This window comes from Bos grunniens, chromosome 8 (assembly GCF_055505025.1).
Source record: "Bos grunniens cultivar Pamir isolate PY7600 chromosome 8, Bosgru_T2T1.0, whole genome shotgun sequence".
Classification (NCBI taxonomy): Eukaryota; Metazoa; Chordata; class Mammalia; order Artiodactyla; family Bovidae; genus Bos; species Bos grunniens.
In genome coordinates this window covers 38,952,531-38,978,392 of record NC_141172.1, presented here as the reverse complement: position 1 = coordinate 38,978,392, position 25,862 = coordinate 38,952,531, and the positions used below count along the sequence as shown (strand labels likewise).

At 39.8% G+C, this 25,862-nt stretch overlaps 1 protein-coding gene across 5 annotated transcripts in view; it reads right to left on the bottom strand.

Moving 5' to 3' along the window:
• The window catches only part of GLIS3 (GLIS family zinc finger 3), a 691,476-nt gene that overhangs the window by 321,424 nt on the left and 344,190 nt on the right, over positions 1 to 25,862 (bottom strand). For 3 of the 5 annotated variants that reach the window (XM_086415266.1, XM_086415264.1, XM_086415262.1), the window contains 2 exons: positions 9,235 to 9,442; positions 1,541 to 2,666 (listed from right to left, as the gene is read on the bottom strand). In XM_086415266.1, coding sequence (XP_086271392.1) covers positions 1,541 to 2,666; positions 9,235 to 9,442 — 1,334 coding nt within the window. The remainder of the gene's footprint in view (positions 1 to 1,540; positions 2,667 to 9,234; positions 9,443 to 25,862) is intronic. The other 2 variants (XM_086415263.1, XM_086415265.1) reach the window with 1 other exon arrangement.

The window sequence follows — 25,862 nt, the reverse complement described above, 5'->3', positions numbered from 1 at the left end:
TGGACTGTTTTCCTTCAGAGACTGAATGTCTCTCTTGCCTGCAACAGGCCAGTGTGTTCCAAACAGAGTAAATGGAATTGCCTTCAATTGCTTGTCTCTTTCTGGCATTTTTAATGCAGAACAGAGTAAGGTTTTGTTGGCTGGAATGCAATTATTCTTTTCAGTCATATAACCTGGCATTCTTACAATATATCAGCTTCAAGTTTTCCTTAAGAAAAATCATAACATGGGGCATAATGTAACGACAAGAAATGCAATTTCATTCCTCCAGAAATTCTTAAAACCTTTTCAAAAGTACCTACTGGATGGTGAAAAAATTGCTTCTAATACTTGCCTTACAACTACCACCTGTTTGGTTTGTTTTTACACGAATCTGACAACTTGGCCAATCTATAATCAAACATTAACATGACAAACATGGGCCGGATTCTTTATTATCAAGACATACTACAAAAAGAAGGGACTCTGGCTGTGGGGCCACCATCTAAATAAGTTCCTTTTCAAAATCATATATATATATATTTCACACATTAAGTGACCTACAACATATTCAATATCCAGGAAATACCTACAATTCTCAGATTGTTAACTCTAAAAGAAATATTCTTGTCCATCTGGACTAACATAAAACACATGCTCTTCTTTTTCCAAGAGTTAAGCGAACTGTCTGAGATTGTGCAAAGCCACCCTGTGATCCCAAGTGTGATGTCCGGCTTGTAAACCCAGAGGGTTTCTGTTAGGTGTGAAATGACTGTGTAACCATTTAAAAGTTATATTATTCAAAAATAGCAAATTTTGCAAAGAGAGATAGTTCCAGGATTGATGCTGTGAAAGGGGGAGATGGGGAGAAAGACACCATGCCAACTTCTTTCAACACCAAAGGCACGGTCCCCTCTGGGTTCTTTCTCTTTATACATTTTCACCCGATTTCCTCTCCTTAAAGTTCAGGGAGATCGAGTCAGATTCTGCTCCTGTGGTATCCCTGAGTGTTTTAATGCTGGCTATAAATCATTAACTAGTCTCACAACCTTGGAGTGTGCAGTGTGCAGGCCCGTGGGTGTATGCAGCAACATTTTTACTAGCCAAGTTGCTAAGTGTGAGTTCCTTTCCAAATATCAGAACCATCACTCTAACCCTAATACTCACCCAGTTATTGCAGGGAAGGGGAAGTCACTGAATATTTACTTTGGAAAAGAGCTAAAGCTTGCTGGTGGTGTGGTGTGTGTTTCTCTGCCCTGCACATTTCAGCAACTTTAAGTTGGTGCCTGATGGGAATCAATTTTCTAAGATTTTGGACAGTGGCAGATGAACCTCCCCTGATCATATACATTTGCAGAAGAGAATCTAAAGTGGAGAGATACCCCAGCCATTAATAATTAAACAAACTTTCCCCTTCCTCAGGCTGAAGAGGAGTCAAATCTCATGGATACCTAGACCTCCAGCACCCAACCTCCATAAAAGAAAACACTCCCCAACTTGTGGTAGAGTTTGGAAAACCACATACACCTCCAATGGCTCCAGGGGGCTTTAGCAGACTCACCGAACACTTGTTGGGCTTTTCCCCCGAGTGAACTCTCATGTGGATCAACAGTTTATAGCGGGCATTAAATGGCTTGTACCTTCGAGGACAACCGGCCCAGAAACAAGTGAAGTCTTCCCCTTTGCGCTGGTCTATATGAACCTTCTCGATGTGCCGCACAAGTTCCTCCTGCTGGTCATACAAGGCACTGCAGTCAATCCAGCGACAGCAGTGCTTGCCCCCAACGTCATCCATCTCCCCATCCTCCTCCAGGGCGGCCTGAGGCAGGGCCAGCGGCTGGGCCTGGTGGACCAGCTCTGGGTGATGCAGATGCGGGTGGGCATGATAGGGTGGCGGGGGGCCTTGGGGCTGGGGCGGCGGTGGCAGAGGAGGCAGAGAGGGTGCGGGGGGCAGGTCCAGGACGCCGCCAGGGAAGTCATCCAGGCGCTCCGTCTTCAGCAGGCCGGCCGCGTGGCCGGCAGGGTCCGGCAGGCCGTGCTGCACCACCATGTTGTTGACCAGGCCGGGTTGGAGGCCGCCGTGCTCCAGCTGCTGCATGCGCTCATACTCCAGTGCACCGTCCTCATCGTAGGCCGGGAGAGCTAGGCCGCCGCTGGCCACCCGCACACCCTTTTGGCTGCTTGGCATTGAGCACGGCTGGGGAATACAGCTGCCTCGCACTCCCAGGAAATGCCCGTAGACCTCAGGCTGTGGAGACATGTTGGCGGGGGAAGCCCTCGAACCGTTGATGTAGGCGACCAAGGATGTGGGCGAGGTGCGGATGATGGTATTGAAGTCTATCCCGATGCCATCGGACAACGGGGACAAGGACAGTGCTCTCTTCTTGGAGCGGGCCGAGTGGGACCTGGCTGAAGAGTGTCGGGGACTGGGGTAAGGAGAGTGGCTATTTTCCATACCGAAAAGGTAGGGTGGCAATGAGTTAGAGACACTGTTGCTGGACATGGATGTCCCAGGAGGAAGGCTAATTAGGTCCCCTAGATCAGTGCCATTCTGAGAGTTGTGGTTCGAGGAGAGCGAAGGGAGAGCCCTATAGCCGTGCGACCACTCTTGTTTCACGTTCAAGGTCGACTGACTTTCTGTCAGACTCAAATTTGAGGAGGCCAAAGACTCTCGTGAAATAAGGGACCTGGAACAGCAGCCGGAAGAGGGGGGAAAAAAAAGACAAACATTTTAGCAGGATATGGATTGCTTAATACTAAAAGAATATTGCACTGACAATCTGTTAAGTACTTCCCCTAATTGCATTCTCAGCTAAACACACATTCTTTGGCTAAGATAAAGCCCAAGACTTTTAGTTCCAGGTACATAACATTTTACCAAGATGAAAAACAAAGGCTAATGCTTATTGGAATAATAAAACAAAGATCTATTGTTATAAATAATCTAACACTTCAATGATAATAAATAGTCCTTGCTATATTTTTATATATCTTTTTTACGACAGAGAAAAATTAGAGACCTAGGAATAATTATTGAAAACCAAATAAACAAGTATTTATTAAGTACCTACTATGTGCAACACACTACAAATAGGCATTGTTAGGAATACAAGTCTAAACAGAGTCCCAGCCTTTGAATGAAATCTGTTTGGTAAGGTAAAATATAAACCAATGCTTAATTTGGGGGGAAAAAAAAGTAAATCAAAGTCAAAGGGTCATCCAGAGGATTTAATAATACTTTCACAAATTTGTTCTACTGATATCAAGGAATTATACATATTTCTATAAAAGACAGCAATTCACACTATAAGTAGTCAGCAGTCAGTCACAACATCAAATTAACTCAGAAATAAAAATTATATATAAAATACAGCTGTAATATATAAAGGAGTGACAACCTGAAGTCAAGTCATATTTGGAATTCTGCATGTGGGTCATGCAAGGTTTTAATTACACCTGCAGTTTTGGATCTTCCATGAGCTGCTGTCCTCAAATCAGAGCAGATTTGCACTGAGAACAAAGCATCTGCTTTAATTACTGTAGCAACAATTCTCCTCCTGTCCTTCTTACCCTTTACAAAACATGCCTCACATGTCACAACATTTACCTGAATATCAAAATGCTTTGTGTTGTAGTCTAGCCACTTTAAAATTCATTTTGCTTTAATCATGATATCATCACTTTAAAACTCACTGAAGAGAAAAGCTATGCCTTTTGGATGGAAACATTGTCCCAAAGAGGCTAGACACAATTCACCATACTCCCAACTCAGAATGCTGCTACTGCTAAGTCGCTTCAGTCGTGTCCGACTCTGTGCGACCCCATGGACTGCAGCCTACCAGGCTTCTCCGTCCATGGGATTCTCCAGGCAAGAATACTGGAGTGGGTTGCCATTTCCAACTCAGAATAGTGTATATTAAAAAGCCAGCTTTTTAATATGTGCTTTTATTGGCTTTTTACAGTCTTTTTTCTGACAAAAAAAATTTAAATATTGTATAGAATGTCTGTCTTTCCCAGGATGAGCCCACTTACTACTTCCAGCTGTTATAAAGCAACCTGTTGCAAAAGAACTGAGGGAAAATAGAAGTATTCTCATCCCATCTGTTCCTCTTACTTCTTTTCACAAAATGGAAGCCAGGAACACTGTTTCCTACAAGCATGAGATTAGCAAGAAAACATCTCGACTCTGAAATGCACAGTATTAGGTGAGAGATTACACCATTGTCAATCTGGTGTTTTCATCCAGTGAAGTAATGTTTACCATTGAAAAACACAGCAAGAATTTAAGTCCAGTTGCCCCTAACACAGATTTTCTTTTCTCTGTCCAGATCCTTATATTTGGGCTGAAGTCCTTTGCAAGTCCCAAAGTAGTTTCTGAACCATCTGCTTTTTAATTCCCCATGAATGCTTTCAATTATTTTCTCAGCATACCCACAGCATGTAGCTCTCCCTGCAGATAACTCCTGGTGATAGGATGTCAAGGGCCTTTTAGTCCTTTCCCCAGGGAGATTCAGGAATTGCTTTCAGACCCAAGTCAAATCAGTAGTCATGTCATATATAAGGCAAAGACAACTGACTTTGCTTTACACCCTGAGGTTGAGGTGGTTTATATAACATTCTTAAATGGTACATTTGCCTGGTCACTGTCATACCAGAGCATTTCAGATTTGTAAGCAGTGAATTTGTTCAGTCACTCGGTGTCCGACTCTTTGTAACCCCACGGGCTGCAGCGTGCAGGGCTTCCCTGTCCCTTACTATCTCCCGGAGTTGGCTCAAATTCATGTCCATTGAGTGGGTGATGCTATCTAACCATCTCATCCTCTGTCACCCCCTTTTCCTATTGCCTTCAATCTTTCCTAGCATCAGGGTCTTTTCCAGTGAATCAGATTTTTGCATCAGGTGGCCAAAGTACTGGAGCTTCAGCTTCAGCATCAGTCCTTCCAATGAATATTCAGGGTTGATTTCCTTTAGGATTGACTGGTTTGAGAGATCAAGAAAGGAGATCAAACCAGTCAAGCGGTGAATAGCAGGTAGGAAGTATTTTACACACCTGTATATGTTTTGCATTTGAAATTATACTATTTGGTTTGAGGGCTGCCTATAGTAAGACATGTTCATTTGTTCCATTGTTAAGAGCTGTTCCTTATTTTTCTTAAAATACACCTAAATATGACTTGATTTAAATTTGAGCATAATTCCATGCAGGCACATTCCTTAAGTCCTTAGATATCTCAGTGTTCTAAGACAGTTATCAAAATTTTTTCAGAAAGCAATTCTATGTCCTATTCACTAAGGCAATAATATGAATGGAGAGCTCTCTTCTTGAACACTTAATAAGAACAAAACTTCCAACAAATGGCCTTTGCCTAGCAACCCACCTCTCTTCTGAGCAATTACCCAGATCTTTTAATATTTCAAAATTCTAATCCATGAAACCTGCCCCAAACATAGTAGCTCTCAGTAAAAGCTCTCTTTCCAGAAAAATTATATTCTGTCTATATTGAACCTTTAACATAGCTAACTTCAGGCATCTGTGAGTGTTGTCTTCCTCAATAAAATTCAAAGACCTCCAATAAAAGGTATTATTTTTATCTCTGCCAGTACCCACCAGAGTGTTAGATGAAGTTTGCCCCCCCCAAAAAAGTGTTGATTAAGGTGAGTAAATTAATATAATGATAACCATTTTTAACTTACAAAGTATTTTCCCTATATATTATTCCACTTAATACAGCCTGTGAAGTAAGCAAATTGGAATTTTAAAATAACCTCTGTTTTACAAAGAATAAAACCAAGATTCTGTGAAATTCCTCCCAATGATGCAAAAAAAAAAAAAAAAGGGGAGGGGGGCCAAGAATCCTTAAATAAGTACAAACAAAGCAGCAGATTTGATAAACAGTCACTTAGTTGGATCAGATATATCCTCTGTTGTTTTCCCCATATCATACCCAACACATGGTCCGTAATGCTCATCTTGATTAAAAGATCTGGTATAAGAGACTTAAAGTCACACAAGCTATAAATGGAACCCACATTTTCTGTTTTCTTTCTGAAACAATATGTTGAATGATTGAGAAGGATTCCAAAAACTTCTTTTCTATAATCCCTGCTGCTACCCACACCAGGCCTATGGGGAAGAAAGTGACAAAGAGCTGTGGTTCTATCACCATACTGAGAGAAATCTCCATTTCTGGATGTTCATCTAATCCTAAGCATGTTATTTCCTGGGACCAGTTAATTTGAAGCTATATGTGAAAGAAATATAACTCAAACAAAATGCAAGCAATATGAAAAACTTAAGAAATCATCAGTGAAATAGGTTAGGATGGCTGGTGAAGCAAGAGCTCAGTAACTCTACTGGGGCCATAAGAGGTGTGATGACCAAGCCAAAGGGTTCAAAAGAAATACTTACAACAAGGAATTCCTCAAAAAGGGGCACAAGAAAATGACTATATATCTATATGTATACATATATATACATATATATGTCATGAAAAAGAGATATGCAACGAAAGAGTTACAAAATTGATCCAATAAAGTATTACTTATAATACTGAAATAAACGGAAACAAATGCCCAGTTAAAAAAGACTGATAAAAATTAGAGCTTTATTTATATACTTTTTAATAAAATGGAATCTTGGGCAGGAAGAAATCATTATATGATGATAAAGATTTTTTTTAATCACAAAAGATTATGACAAAGGAAATTGGTTATATTAACTGAAAAAAATAAATATAATACTGTGTAGGTCACTATGATGTATATGTTTGCCTACTGGTGGCTCAACAGAATCCGCCTGCAATGCAGGAGCTGCAGGTTCCATCTCTGGGTCAGGAAGATCCCCTGGAGAAAGAAATGGCAACCCGCTCCAGTATTCTTGTCTGGAAAATCCCATGGACAGAGGAGCCTGGTGGGCTACAGTCCAGGGGGTCGAAAAAGAGTTGGACACGACTTAGTGACTAAACAACAAGAAGAAGGATATATGTCAAAATTTCACCCATGGTTGCCTGTGAGTGATGCGATTCAGGATGACTATCATATACTGTCTGGTGCTTGTCCACAGTTTTCCACATCTTCTACAATTAGTAAGAATTACATAGATAATCAGGAAAAACAGTAATAAACTTGACAGTTTTTTATAGGACAATCATCACTCAGATTGAACAGTTTAAACTTCCACCCAGCCTGACCATCCCAACTCCTCCTCCTCGCCGCACCCCCCCACCCTTGGGCATGCTCCCAATAGATAAAACACAAAGCTGATGCTCTCTCCATCCTATCTTTATCTCTAGATAGCAAAGTGCCTTCAGGTTTAACTGTTGCCTCCTATCCTCTCTCTCCTCTTATGGAATACACAAACCAGTTTAAGTATCACAAACAAATGCAACCTTTCCAAACTGCTAAAAGTGAATTTGATATTTTACCAAGCTCTTTCCCAACTCCTGTTTCTTTGTTCATCCTGCAAAAAAATTATTTCCATAGAAGGACTCACAGAATACATAGTTAAAACATATGTTAATGCATCTCTAAGATGTTGTCTTTTAAGTATAAAAATTTATGCTAAGGAATCAAAGATGCTAGAGAACACTGAGATAATGACCCTTCCCTGCTCGACCCATGAAAGGGACTGCACTAGATACATGCATGGTTGGAGCAGCCTGTGCCCTGCCTACCTTTAGTTTCTCCATTAATTATGACTTTCTGCCTTCAAGGCATGGACTGGACTTGCCACAGACAGGAAGCTGAAGACTTCCCAATGACACCTACCCCATGAGTACAGTTAATTTTACATGCAATACTCAGCAAGTCTGAAGAGTCCCTCAAGGCATAATCATCAACAGGAAAATGACAGAAGCAGCTTTCCATCACACACACAAAAATCTCAGGTGAAAAAACACATTCCCATCTCATTTAAAAAATTGGCATAAAAAATCATCCAGGAACTGTGATTTCAGAGTCTTGAATAGCAGCTAGGACAGTGCAGAGACACAAGAGGGAGAAAGAAGAAGAAAAGAAGATGGAAGGGGAGGAAGAAGAGGAAGAAATAGAACCCAGAACTGCAAGGCATCTCAGCAGATTCCAGTCCCCAAAGAAGGGTACAGAGGTCCACGGAACAGAGGTCCAATTCCTTTGCAAAATCACAGTTACAGCAGATCCAGGACGCAGGCAAAAACTTTGGATTGTATTTCTCCAAGAAGACTACTTGTAAAAGATGAAATAATTCATTTCAAACATAGAAATAGACCTTACACATTGCAGAGTATTTTGGTTTTATGTAGCCTGTAATATCAACCTTGAGAGCTATAAAAATCTGTCTGAGATAATTTCCCTATTTAATTATCTCCCATGAGATAGATATATGGCATTTATTGAACCTACTTATTTCAGCACCTAATCAGGCATTGTGTTGAAATGTTATGTAACTCACACATGAGAGTACGTCTTCCCAGATACATCATAAAGTCTGAAAAGTCACAATTTCTATCTTTAACTTTTCAACTATCTCCCTAAACTTCGACTATTGTATTATGCAGAACATAGATATTTAAAATACTTGGTTAGACAAGTGAATGGGTGGATGGACAGACAAAACAGACTGTAAAGCAACCTTAGGACACTGCAACATGAACACTGAAAAACGAGCAGCTAAGACAGATGTACATGGAACATCTTATCTTTCCAGGCCATGATGTGACCTTTACCAGGAATCAAAATATTAATATACTGGTATTTATTTAGTCACTGGGGCTTCTCAGGTAGTGCTGGTGGTAAGGAACCCACCTGCTAATGTAGGAAACGTAAGAGAATGCAGGTTCAGTCCCTGGGTGGGGAAGATCCCCTGGAGGAGGGCGTGGCAACCCACTCCAGTATTCTTGCCTGGAGAATCCATGGGCAGAGGAGCCTGGCGGGCTACAGTCCATAGGGTCACAAAGAGTAGGACATGACTGAAGCGACTTAACATGCACACATTTAGTCACTGAGGCCCCAAAATCTCAAGGTTGGCATTAATTTCACTCACACGTTATGACAGAAAGTACTAAATCATTCTTCCCAGTTAAGATGGTATTATGGCACACACAGTTTTTATACACCTTCCCCTACAAAGCTCAAAGTAAAAGAGCTGCTTGAGTGAGTGAGAGAGAGAATGAGTGTGTCTGTATGTGTGTTGTGTGGGCACGTGTTCAGGAAGAAAAGGGAAAACACTCATGGGTGTGATTATAACATAAGAAGGGGGAAAAAAAAGTAATTTGAGACCTGGTATCTGAAGGAGGTATATTCAGGTTGGCTGCATTCATTGCCCTCTGTAAGCTAGGACTGATCTGGTTGCATGCTGTAGAGACCTGGCTTGCTGGAGGTGAAATGGGTCCCAGTCGCTGAACCATCATGGGACTGCTGGTGACCACTAGATTGTTGCAGCTGCCTTTTCCAATGGACTTGCACTGAGGCCCAAAGCCAAGAGCCCCTAAAAACAAATGAATCAGGTTAGCTTCCATGTCCCTTACATCAGAAATCAGTAAATACACATATGTGCAAACTTACATCAGGACTCATCTTTAAAGACAGTCCTTAGATCATCTTTTTTTTTTTTTTTTTCAGTATTAGTGATACCAAAAAGCTTTCTGTAATTCCAATGAAAAATCCATAATGCTACAATAGAAACCCTTCTATAATCACCACTCATACAAAATATGCTTACATTTTGCTCCTTCTACATTCAAGTGTCCAGTTATATTAAGAATCATATTTTATCATCTCTTTACCTAAAGGGTTAAGGTGGTAAGTAGGTGGGATTACTTATATCAAACCATGTATTTTCCAAAATAGTTAACATCTTAAATTGCCCAGCAAGGAAAGTTGACACTACTGACAAAAACTTGTTTAACTGGTTCACTTCATTCAAGTCTGGCCTTCCAAAAAGCCTCTTTAAAAGGATATAGTCTGGCTGTGTCTCTCCAATCTTTATTTTTCCTCTTCACCCTGATATATTGCCATTGGACATATACCCAATTTTTAAAAAAATCAGGATGAGACAGCCTTAAAACATTATTTTAAAAGTAGTATGTTAACCAAATTTGACATAGATTTTTCATTTCATTAGCAACAATCTTTGAATGTAGTAAAAATTTGGTACATAACCAGAAGGGAAAGAAAAAAAAAAAAGAAAGAAACCCTCAAGAATCTGTGCCGTTACGGAAAAGTGAAAAGCAAAGAGGAGAAAGGTAAACACTGCCATGACTCATTTAAAAAAAATAATAATAGTCATTGAATCATTCTAGACATTCTTTTTACATGGATATACTTTTTCAAACATTTTTTGCAAACTACTTGGTCAAGTCTCAGTTCCCATTTCTGGTAAATGAAAAGAAATATGATCCTAGGTTTTCTGGCAAGTTAGGCTCTAAAGTTTTCTCACCAAATTCCTCATCTTTCCCATTGATATATTTGGGATCAAAGTAGTAGAAAAGCATCACAGTAACCTTCCTTACTTAGCTTTAGAGAATATAATATTTTATTTTGTCTTTTTAAAAATTAATAGCAAAAAAAAAAGACTTTTCCATCTTTTGTAACATTCTCTTCCAAGAGCCCACAAAACTAAGGATAAACAAGACCTTAGCATAATCACTAACACTCTCATCAATGAACTCACATCTCCAAAGTGCTAGGAGAGTCTCAGCATCTTTAGCAAGCAGGAAGCCTTCTCCAGTCCAGGCCTCTGGGAAGCTAAAATCCAAGTGGTAACTGACTTGCCCAAGGTCACACAGGGATTTACTGACAGAGCAGAAACAAATTCTATGAGAGTGCATTTTCAAGGCCCCTGTGTGTTTAAGTTTAGGTGCTGGATGCTTTGTTCCTTCCTTGGATACTTTTCAAGATCCTACAGAAATATCTCCTAATTTTTTCCAGATACACAAACCAGAACCTACCCCTCTCCCTGCTGCTTATATCTGACGCATCTTCTTGTGTCTTGAAACATCAGTCATAGATAGTCTCTCTATTTTCATAGTTCATATAACACTGTACCATCAGGGTTTCATCTTGATACCAAGAGAGTGGGTACATTTTTGTGCAATGATCATAAGCTTAATATCTTTTTAAATTCCAACAAGCTACATGCAATTTGATTTTCAAACTCCCTTTTTACCTTGGAAAAAGGCAATGTCCAGTATATAAGACACTTGAATTCCATCCCCAGGTTCCATCCCTACAAGCCACTGCTACTAAAAGCAATATTAGATGTCAGGTATTCTGTCCAATTCAGTGTCATATATTTAAGGAACTCACTCATTTCATGCCTGTTTCCTTCACAATAAAAAGGTATTAATATCTACCTCTAAAACAAAGACATATTAGCAGCTGGGACAGCATACCCAAGAAATGCTATTTGGTGCCAAAGCATATTAATACATCATTTCATCAAATCTTAGATGCCATATAAGTCATACCATTATTTCATATATCAGTAAAAACATCAAACTGGTACATGGTGTTTCTATTTCACAGATACTCTGATGTGAAAATAATGCACACCTTAGAATAAATACCAATAAGATTGCTGAAAAAATTATTTTTACGCTCCTCTTGCTCACACTTTTCTCTCTGCTAGGTACAGCCTTACCCTAATTTGTCTACCTAGTGATCAGCCTCTCTCTTCAAGGATCATCTTCCCTATGACTCCCTTCACACACTACCAGCTGGGCAACTCTAATCAATTCTTCTTTTCGTTCCCCCACAGTCTTTTAGAACAAATTTGCCTCAGCACCTTCAGGGAACTGAAATGTTTACATGACTGTCATCCATTTATACTTGATTGCTTTTTAGAGACAAAGCTCTTGCTTGAGATATCACTGCTTCTTTAGCACCTAGCCTAAGGCCTGTACAGTACACAATAAAGTCTGTCAATGAAGCTAAGAAAGAATGAAAATAAAAGATTTTAATATATGATATTAAATACTGAGACATTATTTCCACTAAAGTCTTCCTGGTCTTCTTGTTTAAAACCGTGCCATTTTTCAAAAACAGACTCCAACTAAGTCAGTCCTTTGATATTTCTCCACAGTGTGCCTAATGAGAGGTATGGATGGAAAATGAAACTGTGGAAGTAGTAATTATAAATCCATCTTCCTAGGCTAGAATTTGACAGTGGTCAAGGCTGCCCTGGTAACCCTATACCCTGGATTCTCACATTCATAGTACTTTTTCTCTGACTGTAATAAAGAAACATTAGTCCTCCCCTCCCCAGTGTCTCCATCATTTTCACAATAACACCTCCTACTCCTGAATTCACTAGTCAACTTGAGCTGTATCTAACCATAGAGGAGTGACAACTTCTGACAGGTATTACATTCAGTGTCCATGAAGCTAAATTTCTTAGAAACATATTATATTTGTGGAGCAGCTTTAAGAATGTTCTGGAAAATGGCATCATCACTCTCACACGTGGAGACAAGTAACACTTTGACCAAGAACCACTGTGCTCAATGCAAGCATCTAACTTCAATTTTTTTCATAATTCTGGACAGAATGAATACCTCCAAGTTGCTCACAATTGTCTAGTGTATTGTAGTTTGGGCTCTGGAGACAGCCTGCTTGGGAACCCAAAACCCAGGATGGTTGTGTGACTCGGACAAATTACTTAAATATGTGTGTTTATCTCTATGTCTATGTCTTCTCATTTGTAAAATGGAAATGGAACACTACTTCATAAGGTTGTTGTGCATCTAGTATTAATTATACACACCAAGGACTCCACACATTGCCTAGCACATAGTAGGTACTGAATTGATGTTGGTTGTGATTTTTGTTGCAGCTGTTGTTATTATTGTTCATGCCTGTCATCACTTTTTTCCCTGCATTCTTTCTTGAAGTAAGAAGAAAACAGTTCTTTGTAATTCCCTGCATAAAACAAGATACAAGTAAATGATACTATCTAATTCTTTACCCATTTCCAATGTTCTTTCTGCTTTGAGCCTGGAGCCAATTTTTTTTAAAACCAGGTGTCATCACAGATAGAAGAAAAGTTTTCAACTGGCCAAGTCTGAACGTTCCTTGGCTTGTCATTCCCTGAAAACAAACCATAGAACTTTTCTGACTACCAGATGTGCCAACTACTTGTGTGCTGGTTTTCATTTTTAAATACTGCTTATTTTTAGAGACTGTACAACGTTTTTTAAAAATGCGTTTACTGCTCAAATAAGGATTAGAGTGGATGGCATTCTAAGTACCACATACATCCTAGCCAAAATCACTGCATGTTGGTGGGAAGTACAGATGATTTGCATTTCCTGAACTGAGAGGTCATCTTAGCAAGGCCGTGTTTTTAATTAACATCTTCATTAGTTAAAAGAGTTCTCTTGAAGTCAAATAGCTGACTATGTTGCAATTACCCCTGCTGAGGCTGCATCTCTCAGAACGATCTATGTTTATTCACTGGTTCCTCTAAAAATGACACAGATATTGGGGGAACATAAATGACACATATATATGAGAGGTAGTAAGGAAAAGTAATCAGTTCTTTTTGTGGTTTTTATTGTTCATTCAACTGACTAATCAAATGCCAACCATGAGCTGGGCAGTCCCTGGAGACAATGGTGAGCAAGACAGACAAGAGTCCCATCAAGAGTCCCATCAAGATTCCAAGAGTGGCCAATGAAGAGGAACACCAAAACAGCCATTCTATAAAAGACAGCCCTGCTCCCAGGTTGGGTCATATGAAATGTCTTTCTTTACAGGTCAAACATGATCAAATAAGAGCAATTTCTATATGGTTCAACCCAACACATATGCAGAGTGTTTTGTAAACAGAAATAAAGCATACCAAGATTTCAGTCTGTCTCACCCATCCACTGGCTGTGTGACACTGAGCAAGGTACTTAAAAGTCTCTGTGCTTCAGTATCCTGTAAGGTCCCGAGGAAAGTAATAGTAGTAATAGTAATAGCCCTAATACATAGGGCTCTATGAGGATTGAAAGGGTTAGTATATATTATCATAACTTTACCATCTTTAAGGATCAGGGTTTTCTTCCCAGTCTTTCATTATAAAACATTTCAAATCTACAGAATAGCTCTAAGAACAGTGCATGAATCTTCTATCTAATTTATCAGTTGATAAATTCCATCTGTTGATCTATCTAACCATCGTCCATCTCTCGCTATATATAAGCCTATTATTGTTTTATTATGCCCTTCACCCCAAAATATGTAACCATAACACAATCATCAAACTAAGACATTTAGCAATGATATAGTACTAGTATTTAACGCACCATTTATATTCAAATATTACTAATTATCCAATAATAACCTTTAGAGAAATTGTTTTCCAATCCAGGATCATGAATTTCAAAGAAATATTTTGCAGAAGTGGATCTTCAAGAAAGGAATGGTAAATCAGTAGACACTAGGGAGCTGTAGGTTGTTGGAAAAGTAGAAAATCGGAGAAAGAAAAGAGGAGAGAGGTAACAGCAAACAGCACAATAATTAAAAGCATGGATCTGTACGCTAGCTCCACCACTGAATGGCCGTGTGACCTTGGGCAACTTACGCAAGCTTTCTGTGCCTCAGTGTTCTGAGCTCTAAATGGAGTTAATACTACTATTACTTACCCCAAGGAGTTGTTTTGAGGATTAAATGATCTAATATAGGTAATATATATATAGGGTCTGGGACTTATGCATTATAAATGTTAGTTATATTTTATTAAAGAACTCATTTATGGTACCTTTCTGTTATTTCTAGCACCTCTTTTCTTGAATGACTAAGGACTGCATGCTGATACTTCCCAACCCAAGACCTTCCACTTGACATATCCCCCTCCGATGGACTGCACACTTCAGGCCTTTCCTCACTCCCATCTTATCTTACTCTTAGACTCTCCCCAGCTTTCATTCATACTCCTCCCTGGAACTAGAGATAAATTCTTGCATACTAAACATACTAGGCTTATTATACAGTGTTTTATCAAATTTGTAATGTTTTACTGCAGAGATATAGCAGTGACAACTTTCATGAACACATGTACATACTCACATGTGTTCATGAAGTGGTAGTAATGTGTTACTCTGAAATATTAGTAAAGCAAGGGTAAATGGCTAAGAACACCAAAAGAAGAGAATCAGAATGAAATTGCTAGCTTCCTTATTCAGGAACACACATTTAAATTTAGTGTATGTTACAGTCAAAACTGCACAAAACTTATGAGACGAAAGGACTACTGAGTAGAACATCCTGCCTCCATGGTGCTAATAACTCCGTAGAGATAAGACGTACTCACCTAGGAACAACCAGATAATGATACTTGACTACAAGAATAAAGCATGAAACTGAAGTACAGAGACAGGAGTTCAGAAAAGGGGGAAATCTCTACGTACCGGATAATTCACTGAAGAACAATCTTAACCAAAAAAGCACGTCTTTTAGGAAGTCCAAAGGTTTTCAACGATAACAAATTATGTGAGGTCATGGACAAATCCACAGTCAAATAACTTTGGGAAACTCTAATTAACCATATCCCTTTATTACAGGTCTTCTCAGAGCCATTATAAAATGTAAATGCATATAATAAATCTCTGAGAGGAGCAAATAATATACAAAATATATTTGTTTAGGGTGCTTTTTTTCCCCTATGACTCACCCAAGAGTAGCATACTAAAAGCACACTCTTTAGAAAACAATAAGCTAAAACTGAAAGACAAATGAGCACATGAATGAGGAGATAGTAAGGTGCACACATGGAAACAGCAGGGAGGAGGCATGGCATGTATTAAAGAAATGAGAAATCAGAGTTGCCTGCAAGAAGGGGATCTCACCAGAAAAAAGGGAGAAAATAGAGGACTTGTGGAGTCAGGTTGGTGGGCCTGAATTAACAACTGGACATTATGTATTCACCAATGGCATTACTTCATGGGAAATAGATGGGGAAACAGTGAAAACAGTGTCAGGCTTTATTTTGGGGGGCTCCAAAATCACTGCAGATGGTGACTGCAGCCATGAAATTAAAAGATGCTTAATCCTTGGAAGGAAAGTTTTGACCAACCTAGATAGCATATTCAAAAGCAGAGATATCACTTTGCCAACAAAGGTCCGTCTAGTCAAGGCTATAGTTTTTCCAGTGGTCATGTATGGTTGTGAGAGTTCGACTATGAAAAAAGCTGAGTGCCGAAGAATTGATGCTTTTGAACTGTGGTGTTGCAGAAGACTCTTGAGAGTCCCTTGGACTGCAAGGAGATCCAACCAGTCCATTCTGAAGGAGATCAGCCCTGGGCTTTCTTTGGAAGTAATGATGCTAAAGCTGAAACTCCAGTACTTTGGCCACCTCATGCAAAGGGTTGACTCATTGGAAAAGACTCTGATGCTGGGAGGGATTGGGGGTAGGCGGAGAAGGGGACGACAGAGGATGAGATGGCTGGATGGCATCACTGACTCAATGGACATGAGTCTGAGTGAACTCCGGGAGTTGGTAATGGACAGGGAGGACTGGTGTGCTGAGATTCGTGGGGTTGCAAAGAGTCGTACATGACTGAGAGACTGAACTGAACTGAACTGAACTGAATGGCACCAAACCTGGCTGCACATTAGTGTCACCAGGGAAGTTTTTCAAAAATGCAAATTCATAGGCTTCACTTCAAACCAGCTAAGCCAGATGCTGTGCTGTATTTGGCCTGCTGACATGCACCTGGAGCCCTGTGCTACAGATAGTGGTGCATCTCAGTAGAAGCCAAGCTCAGCCACGATTAATCTGGTGGAGATGAGGATAAAGGATGGAAGAGTACATTAAAGACAAGCTGGACAAACAATGAGGAGAAGCCCACATGGTGATAAATGACAGCATAAGAAAGCAATGGTTAGGGAAGCAAGTTAAGAGATTATATATTATATATATATAATATATAATATAATTATATATTGTATTTATATATTATATATAATATATCATATTATATAATATATTATATACTATAATTGGTTGATAAAAGATTTAGGATATAAAGTTTAAACTATCATCTGTAAAGCAGCCAGTTAGTGGGAAGCTGCTGTATAACACAGGGAGCCCAGCCTGGTGCTCTGTGATGACCTAGAGGGGTGGGATGGGAGCCAGGAGGGAGGCAATACACATAATTATGGCTGATTCCCATTGTTGTATGGCAGAAAACAACATAACATGGTAAAACAATTATCCATCAATTAAAAAATAAATAAACTGGAGGAATCAACCTGCCTAACTTCAGGCTCTACTATAAAGTCACAGTCATCAAGACAGCATGGTACTGGCACAAAGACAGAAATATAGATCAATGAAACAAAATAGAAAGCCCAGAGATAAATCCACGCACCTATGGACACCTTATCTTTGACAAAGGAGGCAAGAATATACAACAGAGAAAAGACAATCTCTTTAACAAGTGATGCTGGGAAAACTGGTCAACCACTTGTAAAAGAATGAAACTAGAACACTATGGCAACCCACTCCAGTGTTCTTGCCTGGAGAATCCCAGGGACGGGGGAGCCTAGTGGGCTGCCATCTATGGGGTTGCACAGAGTCGGACACGCCTGAAGCGACTTAGCAGCAGCAGCAGAACACTTTCTAACACCATGAAAATGAAGTTGCTCAGTCGTGTCCGACTCTTTGCAACCCCATGGACTGTAGCCTAACAGGCTCTTCTGTCCATGGGATTTTCCAGGCAATAGTACTGGAGTGGATTGCCATTTCCTTCTCCAGGGGATCTTCCCAACCCAGGGATCGAACTCAGGTCTCCCGCATTGTAGACAGACGCTTAACCATCTGAGCCACCAGGGAAGTCACATACACAAAAATAAACTCAAAATGGATTAAAGATCTAAATGTAAGACCAGAAACTACAAAACTCCTAGAGGAGAACATAGGCAAAACACTCTCCGACATAAATCACAGCAGGATCCTTTATGACCCACCTCCCAGAATATTGGAAATAAAAGCAAAAATAAACAAATGGGACCTAATTAAAATTAAAAGCTTCTGCACAACAAAGGAAACTATAAGCAAGGTGAAAAGACAGCTTTCAGAATGGGAGAAAATAATAGCAAATGAAGCAACTGACAAACAACTAATCTCAAAAATATACAAGCAACTCCTGCAGCTCAATTCCAGAAAAATAAACGACCCAATCAAAAAATGGGCCAAAGAACTAAATAGACATTTCTCCAAAGAAGACATACAGATGGCTAACAAACACATGAAAAGATGCTCAACATCGCTCATTATCAGAGAAGTGCAAATCAAAACCACAATGAGGTTACCACTGCACGCCAGTCAGAATGGCTGCGATCCAAAAGTCTACAAGCAATAAATGCTGGAGAAGGTGTGGAGAAAAGGGAACCCTCTTACACTGTTGGTGGGAATGCAAACTAGTACAGCCACTATGGAGAACAGTGTGGAGATTCCTTAAAAAACTGGAAATAGAACTGCCTTATGACCCAGCAATCCCACTGCTGGGCATACACACCGAGGAAACCAGAAGGGAAAGAGACACGTGTACCCCAATGTTCATCGCAGCACTGTTTATAATAGCCAGGACATGGAAGCAACCTAGATGTCCATCAGCAGATGAATGGATAAGAAAGCTGTGGTACATATACACAATGGAGTATTACTCAGCCATTAAAAAGAATACATTTGAATCAGTTCTAATGAGGTGGATGAAACTGGAGCCTATTACACAGAGTGAAGTAAGCCAGAAAGAAAAACATCAATACAGTATACTAACGCATATATATGGAATTTAGAAAGATGGTAACAACAACCCTGTATGCAAGACAGTAAAAGAGACACAGATGTATAGAACAGTCTTTTGGACTCTGTGGGAGAGGGAGAGGGTGGGATGATTTGGGGGAATGTCATGGAAACATGTATAATATCATATAAGAAACGAATTGCCAGTCCAGGTTCGATACAGGATGCTTGGGGCTGGTGCACAGGGATGACCCGGAAGGATGGTATGGGGAGGGAGGTGGGAGGGGGATTCAGGATGGGGAACATGTGTATGCCTGTGGCGGATTCATGTTGATGTATGGCAAAACCAATACAATAGTGTAAAGTAATTAGCCTCCAATTAAAATAAATAAATTTAAATTAAAAAATAAAATAAATAAAGAGGAGGAAAAATAAATTTTAAAAATTAAAAGGAGGAGGTCATATAAAGGTCATTTTTGTAACTCCAGTTTGAAATTAATTACTCATTACCAGATAATAAATAGATTAAGTCCTAATCCAGATTAATTAAGATTCCCATGAATTGTGGCAATGTCCCACCACTTTGCCCCCTGGAGTTCAGCTTAAATCTATCAAGTTTATCCCACAAAGAATATAACTTTCACACTAACACTCTTCTAACCTTAGTCAGTATTCAGGAATGTTGGCCACCAAGTATGGAATCACCAGCATTACTCATTTCATTTTATCCCTGCATTAAATGGAATTGTATTTATACTCTGAGAGATTAAAAAATATCATATTGCTTTCTGTGCCACTCAGTGCCCTGGATTCCTGGACAAGAAGTCTCAGTCTTCTTTCTCCCCACCACTGGGCACTCCTGATAAGACGTTATTAAGAACACACAGCTCCAAACCACCTCATAAAGATGTAAAGATACATTAAACAGCATTCCCAAACTTTATATTCTAAAGTCCCATCAGTCAGCTATTGTACATCAATTATCAACTAATTACTACAGAGTGCTTATGCTGACCTTTCTGTTCTCTCTTGTAATGATTTGCCAAGTTAACTGAAACCTGCTTTGCTCCATAGAGACTCTTAGTGAAGCAAGAGTGTTAAATAAAGTTCACCAACAATTAGCCTAGAAAACCAAAGAGGAAATGTAAGCACATTTTACTGCTTTTCCCTGGACCAATTTTCTAACAATCCCATGGGACAAGAGCAGATACATTTGTTAAATAAGCAAACCATTACTCTGAAAAGCTGAAATACCAGTACTGGCATAAATTTGTCGCTCGTGGACTAGGTATTCATTTATTTGTGCTCCTGCTCTGTGGTATAGTATATACTCTAGGGAGTCCAAACACATAGATAAGCTAAACAATTGTTGCTTACTATAAAATCTAGTAGACTCACATCAAGGCTTACACATGTGATTAATCTATAAAGATATATGAATTCAAGGTGAAATTATACTTGCTCTGTAAAAAGAGGACTTCCATGAATATAAGAAAAGATGAGGAAAAAAAGAGGAAGGAAGCATACTTTAATGGGAAAACTGCTTCAGTTTCCCCAAAACCATGAACAGATCACATTTATTAAGCACTACCTGTGGGCTTTGTGCTGTGCTATAGTAACAGAGGCCCAGGCCATTAGGTTTTCCCCCAAAGAGCCTCTGACCAGTAGCAAAGAGTTTTAATCAACACATGAAATGATTAAGAAACACCTGATTTTTTTTAATTGAATGAAAGATCCTTTAAAATCTACAGTGCTTTACAATTTTCAACAAGTTTCACACATGGGATTTCATCTAATCCCATAATAACCTTTTCCCCCTACCCCTATATTGCCCCTCCCCTCTTCTCTCTTCCCACTGGTAATCACTGGTTTGTTTTCTTTATCTATGAGTCTGCTTCTTTTTTGTTTTATTCACTAGTTTGTTTTGTTTCTAGATTCCACATATAAGTGATATCATACAATATTTGCCTTTCTCTTTCTGACTTATTTCAGTTATCATAATGCCCTCCAAGTCCATTCACATATTGCTGCAAATGCAAAATATTATCCTTTTTGATTGCTGAGAGTAGTATTCCATTGTGTGTGTGTGTGTGTGTGTGTATCTCATATCTTCTTTATCCATTCACCTGATGATAGACACTTAGGTTGCTTCCATACCTTGACAGTTGTAAATACTGCTGCTATGAACATTGGGGTGAAGGTATCTTTTCAAATTAGTGTTTTTTGGATATATACCCAAGAATGGAATTTCTGGGTCATATCCTGAGTGGGGAAGGTCACCTGGAGGAGGGCATGGCAATCGACTTAAAATTTTAAGTCGATTTAAAATTTTAAATCGATTTAATTTTTAAATCAATTTAAATCTAATTGATTTAAAATTTTAAATAAAATTTTAAAAATTTATTTATTTTAATTGGAGGATAATTACAAAATTGTGATGGTTTCTGTCATATATCACCATGAATCAGCCACAGGTATACATGTGTACCCTCCATCCTGAGCCCCGCTCCCACCTCCCTCCCCACCCTATCCCTCTAGGTTGTCCCAGAGCACCAGCTTTGGGTGCCCTGCTTCATGCATCAAACTTGATTTTACATATGGTAATGTATATGTTTCAATGCTATTCTCTCAAATCATTCCACCATCTCCTTCTCCCACTGAATCCAAAAGTCTGTTCTTTATGTCTGTGTCCACTCCAGTATTCTTGCCTGGAGAATCCCAAGGACAAAGGAGCCTAGAAGGCTATAGTTTATAGGGTCGCAAGCAGTCAGACATGACTGAAGCGACTTAGCACGTACATAGTAGTTCTATTTTTAGTTTTTTGTTTTTCCAGTAGTCATGTTTGGATGTGAGAGTTGGACTGTGAAGAAAGTTGAGCGCCGAAGAATTGATGCTTTTGAACTGTGGTGTTGGAGAAGACTCTTGAGAGTCCCTTGGACTGCAAGGAGATCCAACCAGTCCATCCTAAAGGAGACCAGTCCTGGGTGTTCATTGGAAGGACTGATGCTAAAGCTGAAACTCCAGTACTTTGGCCACCTCATACGAAGAGTTGACTCATTGGAAAAGACCCTGATGCTGGGAGGGATTGAGGGCAGGAGGAGAAGGGGATGACAGAGGATGAGCTGGCTGGATGGCATCACTGACTCGATGCACATGAGTTTGGGCGGACTCCAGGAGTTGGTGATGGACAGGGAGGCCTGGTGTGCAATTCATGGGGTTGCAAAGAGTTGGACATGACTGAGTGGCTGAACTAAACTGCACTGAACTGAAGGAACCTCCATGCTGTTTTTTTTCCACCATGGCTGCACCAGTTTACATTCCCCCACAACAATGTAGGAGTGTGCTCTTTTCTCCATATCCTCACAACATTTGTTATATGTGTTCTTTTTTTTTTTTTTTTTAAACCATCTGAGCCACCAGGGAAGCCTTATATGTGGTCTTCTTGATGATAGCTATGGGGCTTCCCTCATAGCTCATTTGGTAAAGAATCTGACTGCAGATGCAGGAGACCTGGGTTCGATTCCTGGGTTGGGAAGATCCCCTGGAGAAGGAAACGGCAATCCACTCCAGTATTCTTGCCTGGAAAATCCCATGGACAGAGGAGCCTGGCGGGCTACAGTCCACAAGGTCGCAAGAGTTGGACACGACTTAGCGACTAAACCACCACCACCATTCTGACAGAAGGAAACATCCAATCTTAAACTGAGCTGCCATGTGCCAAGCAAAGAAATAGATTAGACAAGAAAAAGAGCTGTTAACTGGAGGAAGATTGGTGGAGGAGGTGAAACTTGACCTGAGCCTTTTAATGGCCTGAGGGGAGAGGGAAGTGCGAAGAGGAGGTTTACCAAAGTGAAGTGAGAAAAATGTGCTTGGAAGAGAACTGGCAAAGCTGCCCACTATCAAAACCTCTCACTGTATGGAACAATGACTGGGATCCCCTGTCAGATAGTAGGTGCTCAACAAATGGATGAATGAATAAATAATACCACTTTTAACAAAAATATAGTTCAAGGTCACAAAGTGAGAAGTTCCCTCTTAAAAGTGAGCTGTGATGTAGAAGAAAGAAAGAGATCCCTGGTGAATACAATTGTTGATATATCCTTAGTCCCTGAGGAGCTGGAAATATTGGTTTGCTGCATCTCTCCTTATTCCCTATACATACACACATACACATCTTGACATGAAGGGAGAGTAGTCTAAGACAGTCAATGTAAATCACCAGAACTTGTTCTTTAGGATCTAAGAGCTGGTTCTAAGGGGAAATCTCATTCAGTTCTTCATAACCAGGATATCTTCTTAGTATCTAAAAGTCATAACTTATAGTCATCATTAAAAGCTACTGGGCTAACATCATAGTAACTCCTCAGAACTGTCCAAAGAAACATATACTGTATTATAATTTTTTGTCACACATTCTACATAGGCTTACAAGTTCAAATGGGATGCCCAGAATCAAATGGGAGGCAGTTATGGAGATCACATTCTCTTATACTAAAAATTGTCACCCATATTTCCAAGAACTGGAAAATACTTGGCTTCCTGCATCCAGAAGTCACACATCATTGTTCAACTGTCTTATGAACAAGATATCTTTTGCTTCTAGGCTGTAGATTCTCAACTTGTGCTCCAATGTCCATTCAACAGCCTAGGTACATGTAAGAAAATTTGTTGAGCTGCTACTTGTATTTTGTGCTCCTTTGTCTCAAGAAAAATTATAAAAGGGTCAAAAGTAGACACTGCTTGGTTTCATTATTTCTTCTAGTCCTGTTCAGTTCAGTTCAGTCATGTCCGACTCTTTGCGACCCCGTGAATCACAGCATGCCAGGCCTCCCTGTCCATCACCAACTCCCAGAGTTCACTCAAACTCACATCCATCGAGTCAGTGATGCCATCCAGCCATCTCATCCTCTGTCGTCCCCTTCTCCTCCTGCCCCCAATCCCTCCCAGCATCAGAGTCTTTTCCAATGAGTCAACTCTTCGCATGAGGTGGCCAAAGCACTGGAGTTTCAGCTTTAGCATCATTCCTTCCAAAGAACACCCAGGGCTGATCTCCTTCACAATGGACTGGTTGGATCTCCTTGCAGTCCAAGGGACTCTCAAGAGTCTTCTGCAACACCACAGTTCAAAAGCATCAATTCTTCAGTGCTCAGCTTTCTTCACAGTCCAACTTTCACATCCATACATGACCACTGGAAAAACCATAGCCTTGACTAGACGGACCTTTGTTGGCAAAGTAATGTCTCTGCTTTTCAATATGCTATCTAGGTTGGTCATAACTTTCCTTCCAAGGAGTAAGCATCTTTTAATTTCATGGCTGCAGTCACCATCTGCAGTGATTTTGGAGCCCCCCAAAATAAAATCTGACACTGTTTCCCCATCTATTTCCCATGAAGTTATGGGACCAGATGCCATGATCTTCGTTTTCTGAATGTTGAGCTTTAAGCCAACTATTTCACTCTCCTCTTTCACTTTCATCAAGAGGCTTTTAAGTTTCTCTTCACTTTCTGCCATAAGGGTGGTGTCATCTGCATATCTGAGGTTATTGATATTTCTCCCAGCAATCTTGATTCCAGCTTGTGCTTCTTCCAGCCCAGCATTTCTCATGATGTACTCTGCATATAAGTTAAATAAGCAGGGTGATAATATACAGCCTTGACATACTCCTTTTCCTATTTGGAACCAGTCTGTTGTTCCATGTCCAGTTCTAACTGTTGCTTCCTGACCTGCATATAGGTTTCTCAAGAGGCAGATCAGGTGGTCTGGTATTCCCATCTCTTTCAGAATTCTCCACAGTTTATTGTGATCCACACAGTCAAAGGCTTTGGCATAGTCAATAAACTGTGGGGAAACCTAAATCCACTGAGATTAGCCAGGTGCTCTGAGTACCTCTGAAGAGAAAGCCAGAGGAGAGACTGCCCAAAGTTGGGAAGAACATCAGTTTTACAGTACCTTGAGTAGTGAGGCAGCTCTCAGCAAAGGCAATGGGGGTGGAGAGAATGGTTGCAATGGCAAATGTACCAAGCCTAGGCTCTAGGTCTAGGGGCTCCCAGCTCTGGCAAAGGTTTCTGTGCCAAGCACATCGCTTGGCAAGCAGCAGACTTCCAGAGACCATGTGGGCTTGGCTAAGTAGGCACCTACCTCAGTAGTAACCTGGACCAAAAATCAGAAAAGCTTTTGCTGTAGTCTGCTCTGTATAAAGACCCTGTGATCTTGTCTCTCTGGCAAGACACTGGGTACTCCAACCAACAATGACTGATATTAAATTTCAGGGTTTTGGAGTCTGATTTGTTTTCTTTTAAAGGAAACAATTTAAAGAACTCTTTCAATTATGTGAGAGTTGGTAGAGTAAGTCACATCCACTACGGATTCGATTAAAATTAGAGAGATTGGAAGGCTGAAATATCTACCCTTTGGCTCAAGCAACTTGAAACCTGTCATTGTGTAAAATTATGTAACATTAACTACCAAAATATTTTTAAAAATTCTAACATCACAAGTCTCAACACAGATAATCTAAGGCCTACATAGTGTAAGTTCCCAGTGTGTCCTTTATTTAATGGCATTTTTGAACTTAGAACTAGAGTAATCCAAGCATCTTTGTAAATATAACTGGAATATGAGTTAATATTAATGTAACTGTGACTGTTTTATCTCTATACCTTACAGGTGTTAAATTCAGACACTATATCAGCAATAACTGAACAATAATAATGAAGTTAGGTCAAATGAAAAGAACATTATATTCAATCCAAATTCTTTCTCATCAATACAAAAAAGCAATCATAACACAGATTGACACCAGTATGAAAAAAAATCTAGATTAAAAGTGATGTTTGAGCTCATACAAGTCAATACCAGAAAAACACACAACCCAATCAAAAAATGGGCAAAGACCTAAACAGATCAAAGAAAACATACAGATGGCTAATAAACACATGAAAAGATGCTTAACATCACTCATTGTTAGAGAAATGCAAATCAAAACTATAATAAGATATCACCTCACACAGGTCAGAATGGTCAGAATCATCAAAAAATCTACGAACAATAAATGCTGGAGAGGATGTGAAGAAAAAGGGAACCCTCTTGCACTGTTGGTGGGAATGCAAATTGATAGAGCCACTATGGAGAACTCCATATGGAATTCTCTAGTATGGAGTATGGAGTATGGAGAATC